The sequence below is a fragment of the Agelaius phoeniceus genome, chromosome 13 (assembly GCF_051311805.1).
Source record: "Agelaius phoeniceus isolate bAgePho1 chromosome 13, bAgePho1.hap1, whole genome shotgun sequence".
NCBI classification, from domain to species: Eukaryota; Metazoa; Chordata; class Aves; order Passeriformes; family Icteridae; genus Agelaius; species Agelaius phoeniceus.
This window is the reverse complement of record NC_135277.1, coordinates 2984907-3004349: the sequence shown is the minus strand read 5'-3', so window position 1 is coordinate 3004349 and position 19443 is coordinate 2984907. Positions and strand designations below refer to the sequence as shown.

The 19443-nt window shown below is 49.1% G+C and overlaps 1 protein-coding gene across 3 annotated transcripts in view; it reads left to right on the top strand.

Annotated features, from left to right (window-relative positions):
- Nucleotides 1-14152, top strand: part of LRRK1 (leucine rich repeat kinase 1) — a 73166-nt gene extending 59014 nt beyond the window's left edge. For all 3 annotated transcript variants that reach the window (XM_054642085.2, XM_077185385.1, XM_077185386.1), the window contains 7 exons: nt 179-373; nt 1132-1283; nt 2863-2980; nt 4253-4369; nt 9341-10176; nt 10745-10846; nt 12751-14152. In XM_054642085.2, coding sequence (XP_054498060.2) covers nt 179-373; nt 1132-1283; nt 2863-2980; nt 4253-4369; nt 9341-10176; nt 10745-10846; nt 12751-12928 — 1698 coding nt within the window. In that variant the 3' untranslated portion in view covers nt 12929-14152. The remainder of the gene's footprint in view (nt 1-178; nt 374-1131; nt 1284-2862; nt 2981-4252; nt 4370-9340; nt 10177-10744; nt 10847-12750) is intronic.
- Nucleotides 14153-19443: the final 5291 nt, after the last annotated feature.

Genomic DNA, 19443 nt, shown 5'->3' with positions numbered 1-19443 from the left:
CAGGGGAGGCTGTGGGGCTGCCCTGTGGTGGCACTGAGGGGGCTGGCACCGTCCCATGGCTCAATTCCCTTCTCCGTGCATGAGGGCTGGCACTGGCTTTCCCACTGTGCCTTCCTTGCTCTCCTCTCCATCCCCCAGCAGAGCCCTGCCCTGATTTTCTGTCTGTTTCTGGCTCTAGGTGGACATGTTCTCCTATGGGATGGTCCTGTACGAGCTGCTGTCCGGGCAGAGGCCTGTGCTGGGACACCACCAGCTCCAGATTGCAAAGAAGCTGTCCAAAGGGATCCGTCCTGTCCTGGGGCAGCCCGAGGAGGTGCAGCTCTACAGGATGCAGGCACTCATGATGGAGTGCTGGGATACTAAGCCAGAGAAGGTACAAAACCACCCTCCTGAGCTGTGTTCTCTGAGCTGCTGCCCTCTTTGTGCAGGAGGGCTGAGCTTGCTCCTGGTGCAGCACAACAGCTCCATTGCCCATTTACCCCTCCTGCTGATTTGGCCCAGAATTTCTGTTGACTTAAACGAGAGTTTTATGAATGAAATGATGACAGATTTGTGGCCTTAGACATCTGTGGTGGCTTGAGGGTCCCTTGATGTCCGTGGCAGTTAGGCTGCTGATTTCACCAGGGCAAGACATTACCCATAATTTCTAGAAACAGCTCCAGTGTCACGCTGTGAGTGCAACTACAAAGACTTCAAAATCCCCAAGATTATAAAAGGAGGTATGAGGAAGAAAAAGCTTCAAAGTGCAAGAAAAGGATTATGCTGCATTGCATTCTTCATTAATTTCAGTTGGTGTTTTGGAGCTGCTGTCCTTCAAACAAAGGTCAGCCTGACTCTCAAACGTCTCTACACTGTCATGCAATGGGTCAGCTTCCAAAATTCATAAGCCTGAGGAAATTAATCAGTAAAATGTGTAAGAGAATGACAGACCAAGCTTTAATAAATATTCATAGAATCAGAAAATGGTTTGGGTTGGAATCCAATTCCAGGGACACCCAGCCTGTGCTTGTGCTAGGGATTGCCCCGATCCAGGTGCAGGACCTTGTGCCTGGCCTTGTTGAGCCTCCTGTTTATTATGGTTCTCCTGTTTCATCTTGTGTGACTTGTCTTTCTCTTTTCCTCCCCCCTCAGCGTCCCCTGGCCATCTCTGTGGTGGGGCAGATGAAAGACCCAACCTTTGCAACGTTTATGTACCTGCTGCCCTGTGGGAAGCAGTCTTCCTTCTTCTGCTCCCCGGGGCAGGAGTACACCGTGGTGCTCTGGGATGGGAAGGAGGACACCAGGTGAGACAGCTCACATTAGCAATTCCTCTTTTTTTCTTTTTCCTTTTTAAGTAAAAAATCCTTCAGCATCCTCGCTTCTGCCTCTGGGAGGGAGGTAGAGAAGGTGAAAGTGAGCTTGGATGAACGCCAAGAATACAGTGAACACTGTTTTCCCAAACTCTTTTAATTGGGAACAGTGGTTGCTTTATAAAGGATATTTAATGAGCTTAACTCTGCTTCAGTTAATATGGGGAGAAGATTAGGGCAGTGTAATGATTCACACACACAGGATGAAGCATTTGCACATGAGAACAGACGTGTTCTGCCTTTCCTAATGAGGCCATTTAACACTAAACCTTTCCTAATTGAGGCTGCAGTTCCATCTCTCTTCTGCAAAGCAATTAAGCACATGCTTAAATCCTATTGCAATCATGGGGAGTTAACCACATGCCTGGAGCTGTGTGTGCATCCAAGTGTGCACTGCCAGTAAAATGTGTTCTGGACTGAAGGCATGTGCTTAAAATGTTATTAAATTGTGACTGAGGTGATGGCATTTTGCTCAGCCACACGTGACCTGTGGCTAGTTAGGTTCATTTTTATGGATGCTGCTGATTTTTATAGCCTCAGTCTTATTTGGAAACATTCACAAACTGATCTGAATTTTATATTATTGTGTTCATTATTTGTAACCATTAAGCTAATGGGGAAGGCACATGATTTGTTGCTGAACTATTTGCTTTGCCATTTGTGGTCCCTGGTCAGTTGTTCAGTGCAGGCAGTGTAACTTTTCCTGCTGAACTGGTGAAGCACATGGCACTCCCAGATGTATTTTGAATACATGGATGTTGTCCAAATATTCACAGCAATATATCTCAGTGAATCTGCTTCCTGACTGGACAATCCACTTGCTGAAGACTGTTGAATAACAAGTTTACTCACATGTGACAGATTTCAGGATGTGTAATTGCTTGTGCCACAGTTGGTAAAACATCTGGGACTCACAGATGTGGTTGTGAATATCCAGTTATTGTTCAAACATCCAAACTCAATAAACTTCCCCAAACAAACAAAATCCTTTTAGCTACAAAAAAACTACTAATTAGTCATATTTATAAATAATTTTATTAACTTAGAGATCTTTGCTCTGTAGAATCATGCTCCTCTGTTTATGTACTGGAATAATAATGAAGCCAGATAATAGCAAGGTAGTGAACTTGGAGAGCAGCTATTCCCTTGAGAACCAAATGGGCAAGATGGGCTGAGACTTCCCACTTATTAATTACTGCTGTTCAGCTGGATCTGTTTGTCTCACAGCTCCATTACAGGAACAGACCACATACGTCCTGCTAACCCTGTGCAAAGTCAGAGAGCTGAGTGTAAATCCTCACAGAAGCAATTGCACATCTGCCCCTCAGCAAGAGCCAGGGCACATCTTTCTTTTCCTTCAAATGAGGTATTTCCAGTTAGGAGGGGTGTAGATCCTTGCAGCATCATCCACATCTGAGCAGTTTTGTCATGGCCTGGCCACAAGTGCCTCAAGTCCCTCAGCCCCGTGCAGGAGGAGTGTTGGCTGTCTGAAATTGTTGCTTGCTCCTTTCAGGAACTACACAGTGGTGAACCTGGAGAAAGGAGTCATGGAAGTGCAGAGGATGAGCTGCCCAGGAATGAAGCTGTGCTGCCAACTCAAATTTCAGAATGCGCTGTGGGCAGCCACGGAGGTGAGCATTGCCTGTGCCCCCTCGAGAGGGGTGACACTAACGAAGAGAAAGGGCCTGTTAAATTAGTAAAGCCAAGAGTGTGTGAGACAAAGGGCGTCTCAGATGAGCAGTGACTTTGCATCTGCTGTCTCCAGGTGTTTTGTTTCTACCTGACACACAGCTCCAGACTGTGCCTCCCAGAGCGACCGTGGGAACCTCGGCTTCCCGAGGGGAAACTCTGGGCTGGAGCAATCAGTGCCCAGGGGTTCATCTGGGAAATGTCCTTATCTGTGGGTGATAAAGGGAGGCAGGGACAGAAAACATGCATTTAAGGGTGGGGTTTTGAAAGAGGCCTGAGGGATTTGAAGGTTGGTGGGAAATGGGTACCCGAGTTTTGTGTTCACCGTGGAAAATTGCAGCTAAAAAGATAAGAGTGAGAGAGAGTGGCTGATTTATCCCCCAGAGCCCCTGGCCACCCATCAAAAAGGGCTGTTAAGTGTCAGCCAACTCTGACACAATCGTTTCACACAAAACAAAGAAAAAAAACGCAAAAAAATTAAATGTACCTGAAGTTCAATGTTTTAGAGTGGGGAGGAAAAAAAGGCCAGACTTGCTGAGTAAATAATTTGTGTTGGCTATTTCACTCTGCCCTGGCATGGATGCTGTGAGTATAGAACTTTTTTTCTCTCCATAAAAAAATAAAATATTTTGACTTTTTCTCTTCTCAAATAGAGGTAAAGCTCAAATACTCTTTCTTTTTTCTTTTTAATAATAATAATAAAAGTCTAGAAAAATTTAAATTCAAAGATCTTAAAGCATTGAATTTCCACCTTTTGGATGAGAATCAAAAGTTTGCTGGTTCCAAAACTGGATGCTCTTGGTCAGTCTGGTAGATTTAGGAGGTGTGGGATAGGTGTGATTTCATATAAAATGTAATGTCCCTCAAATGGACAGATAATTGCAAAATAACATACAACCTGCTTCAATTGTTCTTTGGGATTTTTGCATTCAGGGTTGACAGATGCTGCTTTTGAATGTGGTGATAAAATCTCTACACTGGTGATTTTTGGTGACTTTTGGATAATGCATATATTGTCCTGTTCTGGGGAATGCAGCACCTGCTTTCTACTCACATGCCAAAGGTTCTCCATTAAAAACAGAAATTTACTGTCTGGATATCAAAAAATACAAATAAAACCCAGTTTTGGAACCAATTAGATCTTGCTCAGGTATCAAGATATGAAAAGCAGGGGGGTGGTTTGCATTTATAGAGTTTTATGTGCTCTTTCACAGGACCAGAAGATTTCTGTGTATGGATTGCAGGGCATGTGTCCCTTAAAGACTCCACTGAAGGGTTTAGACACTCCTGCCACTGTGAGCTGCTTCCTGGTGATGCCTCTTCTGAAAAGGGTAAGGAACAACCCAAAGGAAAAGGGGCAGTAGTGAGACTGCTGAGCCAAGCTGCCACTCTCAGCTGGTGCTGAAGGACTTTGCAATGCCCAGGAACATTTTGGCACTGCAAGGAGAAGGTTTCCAGGTCTTTCTGCCTCTGCCAGAGGACAGAGGTGTGGGCAAGAACCCGAGTCAGGGGACCAAAGCTGGCACTTCCAAACCTGCTGGGAAAATAGTCAAAACAGATCAAATTCCTCAGCAAGGAAGTTTTCCAGCTGCGTTTCCACTTCACTGGAACACAAGATTTGGGCTGATCAAACAAAGTGGAGAAGACATGAAATAATAATTACAATAGAGATTTGTTAAGTGCTAATGCAGGACGTGGGCACATCCGGCCTCTTGTAGCCACTGTTTTCCTGGCTGTGCTGTCATTTGTGTGCACAGTCATCCTGAAATGTTATCTGGGCTCAGCCACACTCCTGTTTTGGTTTTGAATGAGAACACTTAGATAATACAGCTGGTTTGGGTAATGCTCTTATGGGTAACAGGGATAATTACTCTTATGGACATTAAAACAAGGTCTATGTTATCTGCCTTGCCCTGGGATTGCCACCATCCCATTCTGGCAGGAGAGATCTGACCTGGGTGCCTATTGAGGGCAAGCCTTGGGAGATGTATAAAAACTGTTTTCCAGCTAAATTACCTCCGTTTGCTTACAGCCACCTCAAGTGAAAATATGTAATTATGTTCCAGCATTGCTGGTAGCTGTGTAGTCTTTGCAAATGCCAGCAGTCTGGGATGTGTCTGAGAGCTCAGCACAGGGCAGCTCTCAGAGCTGCTGGTTTATACCAGGCCTGTCCTGAGCCATTGTCCATTTCTGGCTCTTCTGCTGGGATTGCTGAGTCTGAGGCAGATGGTTTGTGTAAGGTGTGCTGCTGCACTTCCAAACATGGTGTAAGTGGAGCTAAAGTAGGGCATTGATGTAAAGTTGGCACAGGGCTGGATTTCTCTGCATCTGTTGGCTTTCCTTGGCTCCCGGACCTGCCGCATTTGTCCACCGTGGAGTTTCATTTCTGATGTGTAGGGCAAATTTCTTTTTCATGCTGGTTGATGTTCCATCCAGGACAGTGGAAGGAGCCTTTTGCTTTCAGCTTTTCCACTGTCACACAGCTTGCAAAGCCATTCCTCAGGGGTTACGAGTGGCTTTATGTCTCCTGGTTTCTATTTCCAGTTTGTGGCTTGCCTAGAAAATGTCATAAATAATGCCAGGCCCTACAATAGCAATATTGAGTCTAGACACCTCCCTTCCTCCCCCAACCCTACCCAACCTTCCAGAAATCCACCTCCCTTCAGCTCACTCCTTCTTAGTTTATTGGACTTACTTTTTCCTCTCTCCTTTCTATGAATGAGTTTGGCAGTGAAATGGCCAGAGCAGCAGCCTGGGGATGTGCAGACCAGGCTGGCAAGAACTAAACCAGCCAGTTCTTCCAAAAAACCTATGTGGAAAGCTTACACTTGTCACACTCACTGCCTGGCCAGCAAGCTGTATCAGAGTTATCACAGTCACTGCTGTCCAGTGGAGAAGAGAATTGCATTTCCCTTTAGCTGGTGAGATGTGAGGTAACTTCTAGTCAGAGAATTGCCAAGGGATGTTGCTGGGAAGGGGAATTCTTTATGACTGCCTTGGGAAGGCTGATCCAAAAGAAATAGTTTCCAAAACTTGGTTTCTCATCCAAAGGAAGCATCATGGAAATTTGAAAGCAGGCAAGAGGGGCCCAGAATCTGAAACTCACCCGCCAAGGAAAAGTCTTGTACAATTTAAGCTTTTTGTTGCATGCTTTTTGTCACCAGGATGATTCTTTTTGGTAAACAATACAATTTGCAGCAGAAAAAAGCAAACAAATTAGCAAATGAGCAGGTTAAAAGGGCAAACCAAGACACATTCTGCCTTGGTAGAAGAGAAGTGGAGGGAAGAGATGTGGAGGGAGACAGAAACCTGAATGGGTGCAAATCTTTGGCCCCGCGCAGACACCTGAAACACGTGGAAACAAAAGCTGCATTTAAAGGCTGCAGCCAGCAGTGCCAGACCCTGTGGGGACAAGAGGAGGAGGAGGTGACCAGGCCCTGGTGCAGGATTTTTTGCCATTCCTGCTGACCTGCTGGCAGGGGGACGGGACGTCTGGAGCCGGCTCATCCCCGCTCATCGCTGCGGCCCCGCTCGGGGCCTTCCTCCTGGCACGGCCCCGCTGCTGGCAGCACGGGGCCTTCAAACGCACTTTTGTTGCTGTGTGTTTTTGTTGGCTCCTCGTGGAGCCCAAATGCTGAAAATGAATTCTGAGAAAGTTACTTAAGGTTTCTGGAGGCTGCAGCCCTGCCTGCCTTTGGTGGCTGCTGGAATACCCTGATCAGGGGGGCTTTGCTTCACCAGCACTGGGTAAAATCTGGCAAGAATTAATTATGGCATCTGTGGGGAGGTGGTTTTTGACATGGTCTTCTGCAGAATTGGTCACTCCCTCAGCTCAGTCAAGTGGAAGATGGCAGGGTAAGGGCATTTCTCAGCATTTGCTCCTTGTTTCTTATCTCTCTGAGAGATAACAGTAATGGCTGGATAGAAACAGGTCCTGATAGCCAAGACAGAAAGCAATAAATACCCCAATGGAAAAAATACCTTCCAAATTTGCTTCTACCATTGTTCCATCCCAGACAGGCCAGGATTTGGCATTGGTGTTACTGGTAACACCAGGAGGGCGTCAGTGACCCACCTCTCCCTGGTTATGGTGCTGACTGCTCAGTGCCAGGGAAATTTGGCCTGTGGAACTCAAAAGGGAATAGGGATTCTGTTCTGTAGTAGCTGACACTAATCAAGGAATTCAAAATAATCTTTTGTGAAGACTATGCTTGGATAATTCAGCGTTATCAAATCAAATGAGACAAAATTATAATCTCTGAAGATTTTTATAGTGTCCTGTGTCATGCTAGGAGCAGTTCAGGTTGACATATACATTACAGTTAGTGTCTGATGTTCCCATTTCAATTTAAATTTCCCATTTCTAGTAAGAAATGCCTCTTGTGCGGGGTCCTTCAGACTGAAAAAGTTGGACCATTTTTTACCAGAGAAATATGGGCTGTTCTGCTTTGTTTTATTCAGTTTTAAGTAATTGAACTCCCTTCCAAAGAAAAAGTAACCCAAAACCCAGCTTGTGCAAAGCATTGTGCCATGATCCAACTTACTGATGCAACTCCTTGGCAAAGGCATTTCCAGGAGCCTTTGCACCAGATCCACATGGCAGCAGGAACATGGCACTGAGCACTGCAGGTCGTTGGGGTTTCTTTTAATTAGTGGTTAGAGAATTGGGACTGGACTGAGTTAGTCCAAGCCCCATTTCACAACTTTCCACTTGCTTTCCTAGTTTTTCCCATTACAGTAAAATTCTGCTGTGATTTGGATTAGTCATAGGGGCTCAGTGCTCTCGTGGTTTTACTCATACTTGGTAAGCAGAGAGTGTCTCTTTGTCCAGGACTCAAAATGAGCCTTGCAAGCAGAGCTGTCAATTAAATAACACTCACCCTGCACTACCTGCCCCTCAATAGCCGGGGAAAGTCAGAATACTGATTTTTATGTGCATTTACTGCCTGGGAACTATTGTCTAGGCCTGGCAGAATCAAGATCCCTGGAAGGGCACAGGGGTGCCTTAATTTAATTTTTGCATTCCCAGCTAAGGGTGACTGAGCCCTCAGCCCCTCACTGGCATCCTGGGCATGCCAAAGGCTTTCCACTGGTGAGAGGCTGAGGAGGGACAAGGTTGTGTCAGCTCTGTGCTGCTCTGTCTGGTTCTGTTTGGTTAGCTGTGCTTAGTCCAGGCAGCAAAGAAGTCCTGGGTAAAATGGTCTTTATTTAGAATTTATTGCTCCACAGGGAGGAAATAGAAAGGCCTTTGAGGTAAGTATTGTTTTATCTGCTTCACAGATGGGGGAGTTTCTGGTAGAGGCCCAAGGTCACGGGAAGTTTTGTTCCCAAGAGATCAATTTCCCAGCCTGTTTAACAGCATTTTGCCCCGCTGGGATGAGCTGGAGGAGTTGCTGAGCCGTGGCCTTCTCAGCAGCTCCTGCCCCTGGGACACAAGGGATGCATGGCCCCGGAGCTGGAGCTGTGTCCAGCACATCTGTACATTTAGGGACAGGTTTTTACCCACCTGCAGAATTGTTTGTGCCACTTGGCAGGTGCTTTGCTGAGCTGCTGCTGCTTCTGTGCCCTGGGCTGGGATGTCTGAGCTGCCAGGGATCCCAGAGCCAAAGCTCATCCCTGGGAGGAGCAGAGCTCTCAGAGCAGCAGATTCTGGATGAGGAGCAATCACTGGATGCTCTTGTTTGGGAGAATATTGGCTCCCTCTTTCCATTTTTACTGCATTTCTTCCATTCCTCTCCTACCTACATTGATAGCAATAGCTTTACTCCTTTTTGGAAGTGAGCCGGGTTTCTGCAGCTGGATTCCTGGGATCATGATGGCTGTCTCTGAACATACTCCAGCTTGAATTTGTTAACCTTCAGGGCAGGCTGCCAGGTCCGTCTGTCCGCCCCTGCCAGTAAAGAGAGAGGTAATACTGGGTGAAAGGAGCCTGGCTCTGCAGCAGCTTCTAGGGAATGACTCCTTTTTATGTTGTGTTATCGCTGTTCTGGGGTAAGTTACTGGTGTTCTTGCAGAATGTGAGAAGCAGGCAGAGCTTCTGGGAATGAAAGCTCTTCTATTATAAAGAAGTAAAGAAACAGGAAAAAATTCTTTGCTGTGAGGGTGGTGAGGTCCTGGCACAGAGAGGTTGTGGACTTCTATCCCTGGAAGTGTTCAGGGCCAGGTTAGATGGGGCTTGGAGCAGCCTGGTCCAATGGACAGTGTCCCTGCCCATGGCAGAGGGATGGAATGAGATGATCATTTAGGTTCTTTCCAACCCAACCATTCTATAATTCCATGAAATTTTTCTCTCTTTCTCACAGAACTCATATATGGTGCTGGCTGGCTTGTCAGATGGACTGGTAGCCGTGTTCTCAGTGTCCCAGGGCCTGCCAGGAGACAACTGCTCCTACCTGTGCTCCCACACAGCCAACAGGTCCAAATTCAACATCCCGGACAGCGACCCGCGGCAGAACCCGTACCCAGTGAGGGCCATGGAGGTCACCAGCGGCGGGGCCGAGGTGTGGTACAGCAACGGCCCCGGGCTCCTGGTCATCGACTGCGCCTCCATGGAGATCAGCAGGAGGCTGGAGCCCTTCAGCCCGCCCTCCATCATCACATCCATCGCCTGCAACTCCGAGTGCCACGGCGAGGAGGTGCTCTGGTGTCTGGATGACAAAAGCAACTTCCTGGTGATGTACCACGCCACCAGCTACCAGCTCTGTGCTCGCTACTTCTGCGGGGACTGCAGCCCCCTCAGGGACATGTTCACCATCCAGCAACCCTCGACTGCCATCCCGGCCACAGCCCCCATCGGCCAAGGGGCGATGGAGAGCAACCCTCCAGGGGATGTGAGCATCATGTACAGCCCAGACGTGGGCACCCAGATCCTGAACCACCAGGACTCGCTCACAGATTACTGCTCTGTGTCTTCCTACTCCTCCTCGCCTCCCAACGCGGTGACCCGCTGCCCCTCCAGCCTGCCCAGCTCGCCCTTGAGCTCTTCCAGTGCACCCTTCTCCACGGATTTTGAGGAGTCTGAGAAATTCCACGAGCTGAAGGCTCCCCTGGATCATGAGGCTTCACCTGTGGGTGAGAACACAGAGCATCTCCAAGCAGTCAAGATTCTTCCTGTAAAAGACCTCATCTGGATCCCCAGGTAAGTGGGTCACTTAACCAGGCAACTTAGTCAAAATCCCTCCTGGCTGAGCATGAGATTAACTCAGGCTAATTCAGCAGCTTTTACATTCCCAGTATGATTCACCTGGCCAGAAAGTCAAGTTACCATTGAGAAATTCTGTTCCCAGTATAATGGAACATGGATTTTCTACACCTTTTGGAATTATGCAGTGTTGAGCAGAGTGGCCACGTGGAAAACCTTGCTGGGTTGGTTTCAGCAGAATGAGAAGGGGGTGGTCAGACTCCAAGCTGTGTTTCCCCAGCTACAAAAGGAAACAAAGAGCAGCAGGCAGGCTCCTTGCTTGGACACAGCCCTGGCAAGTCCTGCTGCCTCCTGTGGAGCTGATGGGAACCTCTGGGAAGCTGATTTTGCTTGTCACAGGATCTCTCACTGCACTGGATTCAGAATGCCCCCTTGGCATCACGGTGCCCCCTCCCTGTGCCTGCAGGTGGGCATGGAGCAGAGGATGGATATCCAGCATGGATCATCCTCAGCTGACAGCATCCCCAGTGCTGAGGATGTGACATTTCCCTCATTTCTCTTCCAGGAGAGGAGGGGACATCATCGTTATCGGGCTGGAGAAGGAGTCGGGCACGCAACGGGGCAGAGTGATCGCGGTGCTGAAGGCAGGGGAGCTGGCTCCCTACGGGTGAGGCTGGCTGGGCACACCAGGGGCACAAGGGGCTGGGGATGCACAGGGGGGCTCTGCAGGCTCTCAGGGCTCTTGGGAACTTCCTCTTGGCTTCCAGCAGCTTCTGAGGAGTTCCCAGTGGGAAAACACAGTTGCTGAGTGCACATCAAGGCTCTTAGAGAGGGGCAGACAGCAAGGAGAAGGCTCTGAGATTACAGCCTGGTCTCCAAAGTCCACAGAGACTGAGCACCCCATAATGACACAGACAGGATCGAGCTGGCCTGATCCTGCCTGGTGCTGGCTCCCTTTGCTCTGAGGGCACCTGGCAGAAGGTCAGAGCAGCCTGGCAGACTCGGCCCCGTGCTCAGAACAAGAGGTGTATTTATGCCGAGCACGGCGCTTGTCTGTGGCTGCATTCACGTGGGTCAGGTTGATGTTCTGGCTCTAAATGAGCACCTTTGTGCTGTGGGCAGTGACAGGCCGGGGGACGGCTCCTGGAGCACAGGGGAGAGCAGTTAGATACATTAATTTAAAATGTTTCATACAGAGAAGGAGAGTCAAGGAAATAAATAACTGCTGGAGAGGTGGGGGTGTTCCTGCTGATCACTTAAATACCGGTCTGGGATTGTACTATTTATGTCCAAACAAATGCAGGTTAAGCAGTGCTAAGGATTATAAATGATCGTTTATTACTGCCAGGTAAACACAACAGGAGATCAAAGGCTCCTGCCATTCCCTCTACTCTGAACTGAGTGTCTTTATCAGTTAGCTGGGAGGAGAGAATTCTCTTTATTGGTCACAGGTACTCTTAGGCTGGTTTTGTTTCACTGAGATTGAGTGTGGAGTTCAGGCAAAGTGATACCACATCTCACACCTGTCCTGCCCTGCTGCCTGGCTGGACCAGGCACCGTGGCCGCTGACCCTCCCTGTTTGAGCAGCAGGATAAAGAGCAGAAGGGGAGAAGAGGGAAGGGGCTGCTCAAATGGCAGAGCAGAGCAGGGAGGGGAGGAAAGGTAGGGGTAGTCTGTAATTAAAGGGGGGCAGTCTGTAATAAAAACTTTGTAGGGGCAGTCTGTAATAAAAACCAGCTGCCAAGGATAGTCCTGTGGCCAGCGCTCCCAGCTGGGTGCCTTTGTGGGGAAACACGTTGGCACCAACCTTCCCCATCTGCTATAGGAATGGTAGAAGGAGCCCAGTGAGGGCTGGACTCCTGTCCCTTGGACCCTGCAAGGGAAAAGTGTCATTGTCTGCCCAGCCACCTCCCTCTGAGGTACCGGCAGGGCCAGCTTCAACAGAGGCCATGAAGGGAAGGATATACAACACGGACCACACGGATCCCTGAGTGCTGCCACAGCTGTGCCTGCTGCTCTGGGCCAGGGGCTCAGACCCTGAGCTGACACAGGCAGGCTCAATCCCACTTCCATGCTTTATTCCAGGCTGTGGAAGCTCTCAGCAGCCTGTCAGCTGTGTTATGATGGAACTGTTCTGAAAATGCCCAGCTGGCAGCGGGAACAAGAGTCTGTGGATTTAGCAAATCAGGAGATTAGCAGCAACTTCAAATGCCATGGCAGACTTAAGCCCCCACCTGCATATTTAGGCACCTGAATCCCTTTAAAAACCTTTTCCCATGTCACTGAGCTGCTTGGTTTTGATGTGACACAGTTTCTGATCCCTGTCTTTGTAACATTCTCCTTGCTAAAGGATTTGCAGCTTATAAAAAGCTTGTGTAGCTGGAAGGGAAGCTCATGAGCCAGTGCTGTGCTCACAGAGCTGCCCTTCCCTGCAATGCCCTTCCCTGTAATGTCTTTCCCTGTAACTCCTTTCCCTGTAATGCCTTTCCCTGCAGTTCCCTTCCCTGTAACTCCTTTCCCTGTGACATCCTTCCCTGTAATTCCCTTCCCTGCTCTCTGCTCCTTCCCCAGGACTCTGGTGGATGCGGCTCTGGTAGCGAGGGACACAGTGGTGTGCTGCTTTGAGAACGAGCACATGGAGAGGTGCCTGGCTGTCTGGAGGGGCTGGAGTGCCAGAGACTTTGACATTTTCTACCAGGCCTACGAGGAGCTGGGCAGGCTGGAGACCTGCATGCGCAAGAGAAGGTAGTGCCCGTGGCACTGCACCCAACATCAGCGGGAGCGTCCTGGACTCGGAGACACACCAGGGCTGATGGGGGGACTGTGTGTCTGGTTTGCTGCTAGTGAGCACCCTGGGGTTCCCAGAGCCCCACCAGGGCTTTTGGGGAATGAAGAAGCCGCTGTGAGCAGGGCTGGGAGCTGGGCCAGCTCCCTGCTCTGTCACACGCTCCCCTGTACTGGTGAGAGCAAAAGTGGCTGCAGTTCTGTTCATCCCCCGATTTCCAGTTTGTTCTTCCCCGTTTTGAATTCCTTCCTCACCTTCAGCATGCCCTGGCTGCTGCTGCTGTTGTTGTTGTGTGTGTGTCAGCCAGGAGAGCTCCGTGGGCTCTGCCCTGGGTGTCTGAGCACGTCCCAGTCCCAGCTGCCTGCTGGCTGGCAGCGCGGGCACCGAGGGCTGATTCACCCTGTTCCCAGGAGGAATGCATCTGCTGGAATCCCTGCACTGTGGGGCTGCTTCCCACCTCCCTGCAACTCCATTAGTTAGGGTGTGTGTCCTACTTCAGGTGTAGACCCTGTGTAGAGACACCCTGGTGCAGGAGCCAGCGAGAAGCTGTGGCTGGCCACTGCATTTCTGGTTCCTAGAAGCTGTAGTGGTGCTGAGTTCCTGTGAGGGAGCCCAAAACAACTTGCCAGGAATGCTGCACCAGGAGTGAGTGAGCTGGCTCATGGCACTGCTGCCTTGTCAATGGAGCTGATGGGAAACAAAGCCACTGGGTGTGACAGATATTCCTGATGGAAGAGAAGGGAGCCCCTGACCAGGAAGGTTTATAAGCTGTCTCTGCTCCACTCCTGTTTCTCTTGGGAAATGCGCTCTGGAGCAGCAGGAACACAATAAGCTCAGTTTGCCTGTGTATCTGTGCAGCTTCTGCCCACCACAGCTTGTATTTTATCTTCATTAGTGGCCTGGGATGCTGTATTGGCTCTAAATCCAATTGCACTTAATTATCCCAAGCATGTACAGCAGTGTAAAAAGTGTCCCCAGCTAAGCACCCTGTATAAAGGTGTACAGTTTGAATTTTGGACCTTTCTTTTTCTTTTTTTTTATCCCAAGAATCTTGTGTGAGCATCGGCAAGGCTGGCCAAGGCCGAACGGGCAGGTTAACCCTCTGGTTCACATTTCTGTTGCAGGCTGCTAAAATATCCTTCTTCAGAAACAGAATGTATCTTAAAATAAACTGATTCCTCCCCAGGATGACACTGCATTGGTGGTTTTTATTGGAAACCCAACTGGCACTGGGTGTCTGGGGTTTGCAGTGTGATTCAAGTGCTGGTTGTGATGAGCACAGCTGGAATCAGGGCTGTGAGTACTGAGACTGTCTCCATTCCTGGCCTTGCCTGTGACTGTCACCCTGTGCCTCTCCAGCAGCTCATAATCAGGTATGGCAGCACCAGAATTTCCCTCCCTTGCCAGGACATGCTGTCTGCCTTTGTCTCAGGGCTGGGCTGAGGTCTCATGGTCACCTTTTCCAGCTGCCAGATTCCTTTGACTTGCAGGAACTCTTCCTGTGATACCTGAAGTCCCAACAGGAGCTATAAAGGGGCTGATTCTTTCATTCAGCCTTGCAGGTTTCCTTTGAGGAAACACCCTGTGGGACAACCACAGCAGTTCCTTACTGTCCCTGTTGACCAGAACACCTTGGGTGCCGTGCTGCTCCCAAAGCCAGCGTGGGCTTGTGCCCACCATGGGCTGCCCAGTGCCCATGGGGGAAGCTGGAGCATCTCCCAAACCTTTGGTGGGCCCTGGCCAAGGCCTGGACACAGCAGGGCCCTTGTTCTGCTGGACACTGCTCTGGGGCTGTTGCTGCACAAGACCCTTCCTGACACACCAAGCCATCCCCTGCTCCTTGCCAGGTGGGTCAGGGTGCTCACTGGGGAGGGAGCAGAAGGGGGTGGCACCTGGGTTTCATGGGGACCTCTGAGTGGTGGATGTGTGTCCCAAACCTCTGGGAGCAGGGGGCTGGTTCCCAAAAGCAGCTGAGAGCCTGAGTAATAAGAACAAAATCCTCCCCCTTCAGCAGACCTGAAACCTCATTAGCACAAGGCTCCATTAAGTGAGCACTGCACGTGCTGCAGGAATGATTCCCCAAGGGCAGAAATAAACAGACATTAAAAACAAAATTAAATCAGCTCCCACCAGTTCAAACAGTTTGATATTTCAGTGCTCCTTTCCATCTCTCCCACCAGCAAAGCCTGTTCTCCTGATGACAGGTACAGGTGAGGGGCATCAGGGGGAAGGGGTGGGGTCACAGCCAAAGGCAGGAAAAGCCCCAGAGCCCGGGAACAAAGGGGCAGCACGAGCCCCAGGTGTGGGTCTGGGGGAGCTGCACCTATCTCAGTCCTCACTATTTTATTTCAGCTGATAAATATAAGCCCAAGCAGGGTCCTGGCAGGGGGTTATTCCTTCTGCTGACTGAGGAGAGGCAAGAGAACAGCATTGGGCTTGGTGCTGGGGGGGAAGCAGATGCTCTGGGAGTGGATTAACCCCCAGCACCAGCAGTGGGAGGGCAGGGGGTGCCAGGGGTGTTATTTACTCATCAAGGAAGCAAAAAGAGATGAACAGGACCTGCCTGGGATTAACTGAGCCCAAAAGCACCCCCAGCTTCACTCCCTCAGAGCTGAGAGCAGAGCCACACAGCTCCCTGGGCTTTTCCCTGGAGTGCTCCATGGTCCTTTACCTGCTTTGAAAGGATTATATTCAATTGGATACTGATTCCTATTCCTGGTTTGGGCTGTCTCTTTGCTGGCATCAGTGCAGAGTCAGGCCCTGGGATGAAGAACAGCTGTGCCCAATATCCCAGTTTGGGGCATGGCCTGAGTATTTTTGGGAGGAGGCATGATGTAGGGGCAAATCACTGGGTTGCATCCCATATCCTGATGCTCACTCAGGACATTGTGGGGCCCCAGCACTGTGGGTGCACAGACCCCACCAGCCTGGGGCTGTCCAAACCCAACCTACCCCTCCAGGTGTAGGAAAATGGGAATATTACAGCTCATTCTGCCAGGAAGGGAAAGAAGGGCTGGCTCTGCCTCATGGCACACAGTGCCCTGCACAGTGGGCAGGAATTGCTGTAATTTGATATATTAGAGCATAACCCCACCTCTTGTGCCCCCAGGACAGGGAAGGCAGGTGAACATTGACACAGCAGCAGGATGCTCCTCATCCCACACAGCACCAAGGGCTCTCAGCTCCAGCATAAGGAAAAAGGTGATTTCTAAGGGAGGTGGGGAAAGGGGCAGCACTGGCTGCTTTGTATTCTGCTACTGAAGGGACAGAGGAAATGAGTTTTCTTTAAGCAAGCTTGAAAAGGACAGGAAATATCCTGGTTATTTCAGGCCTGTCCTCAGCTTACCCCTGGATGGGAGCTGGGTTGGGCTTCAGGGGCTTAACCCAGGTGGAGCAGGGTAAGGATGGGGTTGGGGATGGGGATGGGAATGAGGGTGGAGATTGTGATGAAAATTAGGGTGAGGATGGGGCCAGGGATGGAGCTGGGAATGGGAATGAAAATGAGGAGAAGGATGGGACCAGGAATGGGGTTTGGGATAAGAATGGTGCCTGAGAGGGGGCTGAGCTCACCTGCTCAGCACTGGGGAAATCACTGCCAAGTGATGCTGGCAGAGGAACAGAGCCCATCCCAGCCCATGAGTGGAACATCCACAGCTGTTCAGGTTTCCCAGGGCTGTTATGGTCCTGCCCCAGCACTCAGAGCCATCCTGGCACAGCAAACAGCCTTTATCTGCCCCACATCCCAGCCTGTTTGCACTGGAAGTTTGTTTTATCACAGAACCGCTTTAAACTCTGCCCCTTTTGGGAGCCCTCTAGGTGAAAAGTCAGTAATAAACAAAGGTGGTGTTACTCTTTTGTATTCTTTTTATAAAAGGTGGAGCAGGACCCTGACAAAATCCTCTTGACATCCCCAACCAAAGAGGGGGGACCCCCCCCCATTTCCAAGAGACTGCAGCCCAGCCTGCTGGAAATGTTGGAGCTGATTCAGGTCAATTAAAGTCGAGGTTTTTATTGAATTAAAGTGTGAAAATAAATTCAGCCAGACCAGTATTTGGGCTGGGTTGTTTTTTTTTTTTTATGTTAATTTAATTTTTTTCATTCCACCCATAAAAGTGATTTAGAAGGTGGTAGGGATTCCTGGGCTGGAGGAGACCTGGGAGATGGTTCTGGAGCTTGGAAAGGATGTGGACACACTCCTTACACCTGGGAGTGTCGGCAGCAGTTCGGACGTGAGGAATAAAAGTGCCTCTGGCAGCGGCAGCCAGGTAAAATCCAGGAAAATAGTTGGAAAGGATTCCACATGGGATGCACTGCCTTGGCTGGGGAGCCCAGGTTGTCTCCAAGGCTGCCTAAGCCTGGAAGGAGGTGGCTGTTGAGCTCCAACTGGGATCAAACCCCTGAATTTGCTCTGGTCAGCACAATAACTCACATTGGCAGAGTCCACTGGGTACAAAACCTTCATTAAAACAGGGCAGTGTCCCACCAGCCCAGGAATCAGCAAGGCCAGAGCAGAGGAGGAGCCCAGTGGAGCCTGGACCTTCTCCCCATTTTTAATGCCTCTGCAAGGTTTTCTTTCCAAAAGCTCCCGGCTGTGGCTGGCTGTGCAAGCCGAGTATTTTTAGCAAGTATTCATGCGAAACAGCTCAGGATAATAATTTGCAATGTAAAGTTAGAGGCTTCCACAAAAACTCAGAGTAAGCAGATTTGGGTCAGCAGGACTTTGTGCTGATTGTGCTGAAAGGAACCATCCAGCCAGGTCCAGGGGAGCCTCACGGGGCTGGAGCTGGGCACTGAGCTTTACGGGTAATAAACCCCCACTGTGCCCACAGGACCAAAACCTGAAATCCTTCCATGGGCTGTGACTCTGCAAAGTCACAGATAAATAATGTCCCATGTAAATAGTCACATCCAGCATGTCACCAGAGTACCCACTGCCTTTCTGGACCCACATTTCCTCCCATCTCCCTTGGCCTCTTTTTGCCATTGTTGATCCTTGAGCAGGAGGGAAAAGCTTTGAGAAAACAGAGTTAATAAATCCAGCTCCTCATCCAGGGGTGAGCAGAGAAGGTGAAGGGTTTAACACCATGTGCCCAGGGGCTGCAAAGCTCTGTGTGGGTGGGAGTTTTACTGCTGTGAGGATGCCACAGCATCCAACCCAGGTTACCTGCACCAGAATAACGAGGGAAAGAAGTGTCTCACATTTTTAATTGTTTTAATAAAGAACAGAAGCATCTCTACAGACAGGACATGACTGGGCACCACATCCTTCATTTTCAGGATGACACCATCTCATTTTCTCACACCTCTGTGGCCCAGAGGAAAACCTCCATGATTTTCCTGCTTCCTCAGGGTGAAGGAAACTTCTGTCCGAAGCAAACAACCAGAGTAAATTGAGGATGAAATGTCCCAGCCCCAGAAGGGATTTTTGTCAAGGCTGGGTTAGCACCTACCAGCTGATGATTTCCACTTCTGTCCAGTTCCTTACAAGTGGGGCAGCAAATGCCACTTACTTTAGTATAAAATGGGGTTTATGTGTTTAGACTTTGTCATAAAGGGTTATAATTAAAACTTTACTTTAAAATGGACTTCTCTTAAGCTGTGAGTCCATAAAATATGTGATCAATTGCGATTTGAGGCCTCGAGGGCTGCTGCAAGTTTGGTACAGAACTCACTCTTAATAGAGATTTGACAGCAGAATTAGAACTGCAGCAACTGAGGAAAAAAACCCCAATACCACATGGTGCTGTTCTCAAAATGGCTTTTTCCAGTTACATTCTGCTTTTACCAGCTGTTATGGGCTAAAAAAAGTCCTACATAATCATAAATGTTAATAAATACAGTACAAGTACAGGCTTTTTTCCTCCGTTTTGCTGCCATTCTTTGGGGTGCATTTTCTTTAAGCTCTTTTCTGTACCACAAATACAAGCTGGGTTTTTTTGTTTGTTTGTTTTGGTGGGTTTTTTTCTTTTCCTTTTCCCTTGTGTGAAGAAACATCTCTGCAATCCCTAAGATTCTTGCTTTGGGACTTAATTTTGTCCTCACACCAACACCAAACAACTCCTATAGCTATTAAAAAATAAGTGCTCAACCCACTTAATAATTATTTTTACTGTGTTTTGAACACACAAAACATTAGGGCACCATGCACCCTTGTCACTGTATGCATTTGAAATGTACACTTAGGGGTATTTTCAGGCAGCAGAAGTACTTTTAACATTTTCAAAAGGAAAAAGCCAAAACCAGGGAATGGCACAGCTCATCAGCACCAGCTCCTGATGAATGGGTTTTTTCTGCCAAGATGTAAACCTTGGGCTCATCCCAGACCACAACACAGAAGTTAAAACCCTTTGGAAGAGAGAGATCCTTTTACCTGGGCTTACTTCCCAAGTGTGTGACTCTGTGCCTCTGCTGGGTGGAACGACACGGACTGACAACGTGAGCAGCTCCAATTGCAAATAAAAAAATCTTTATTGCATCTT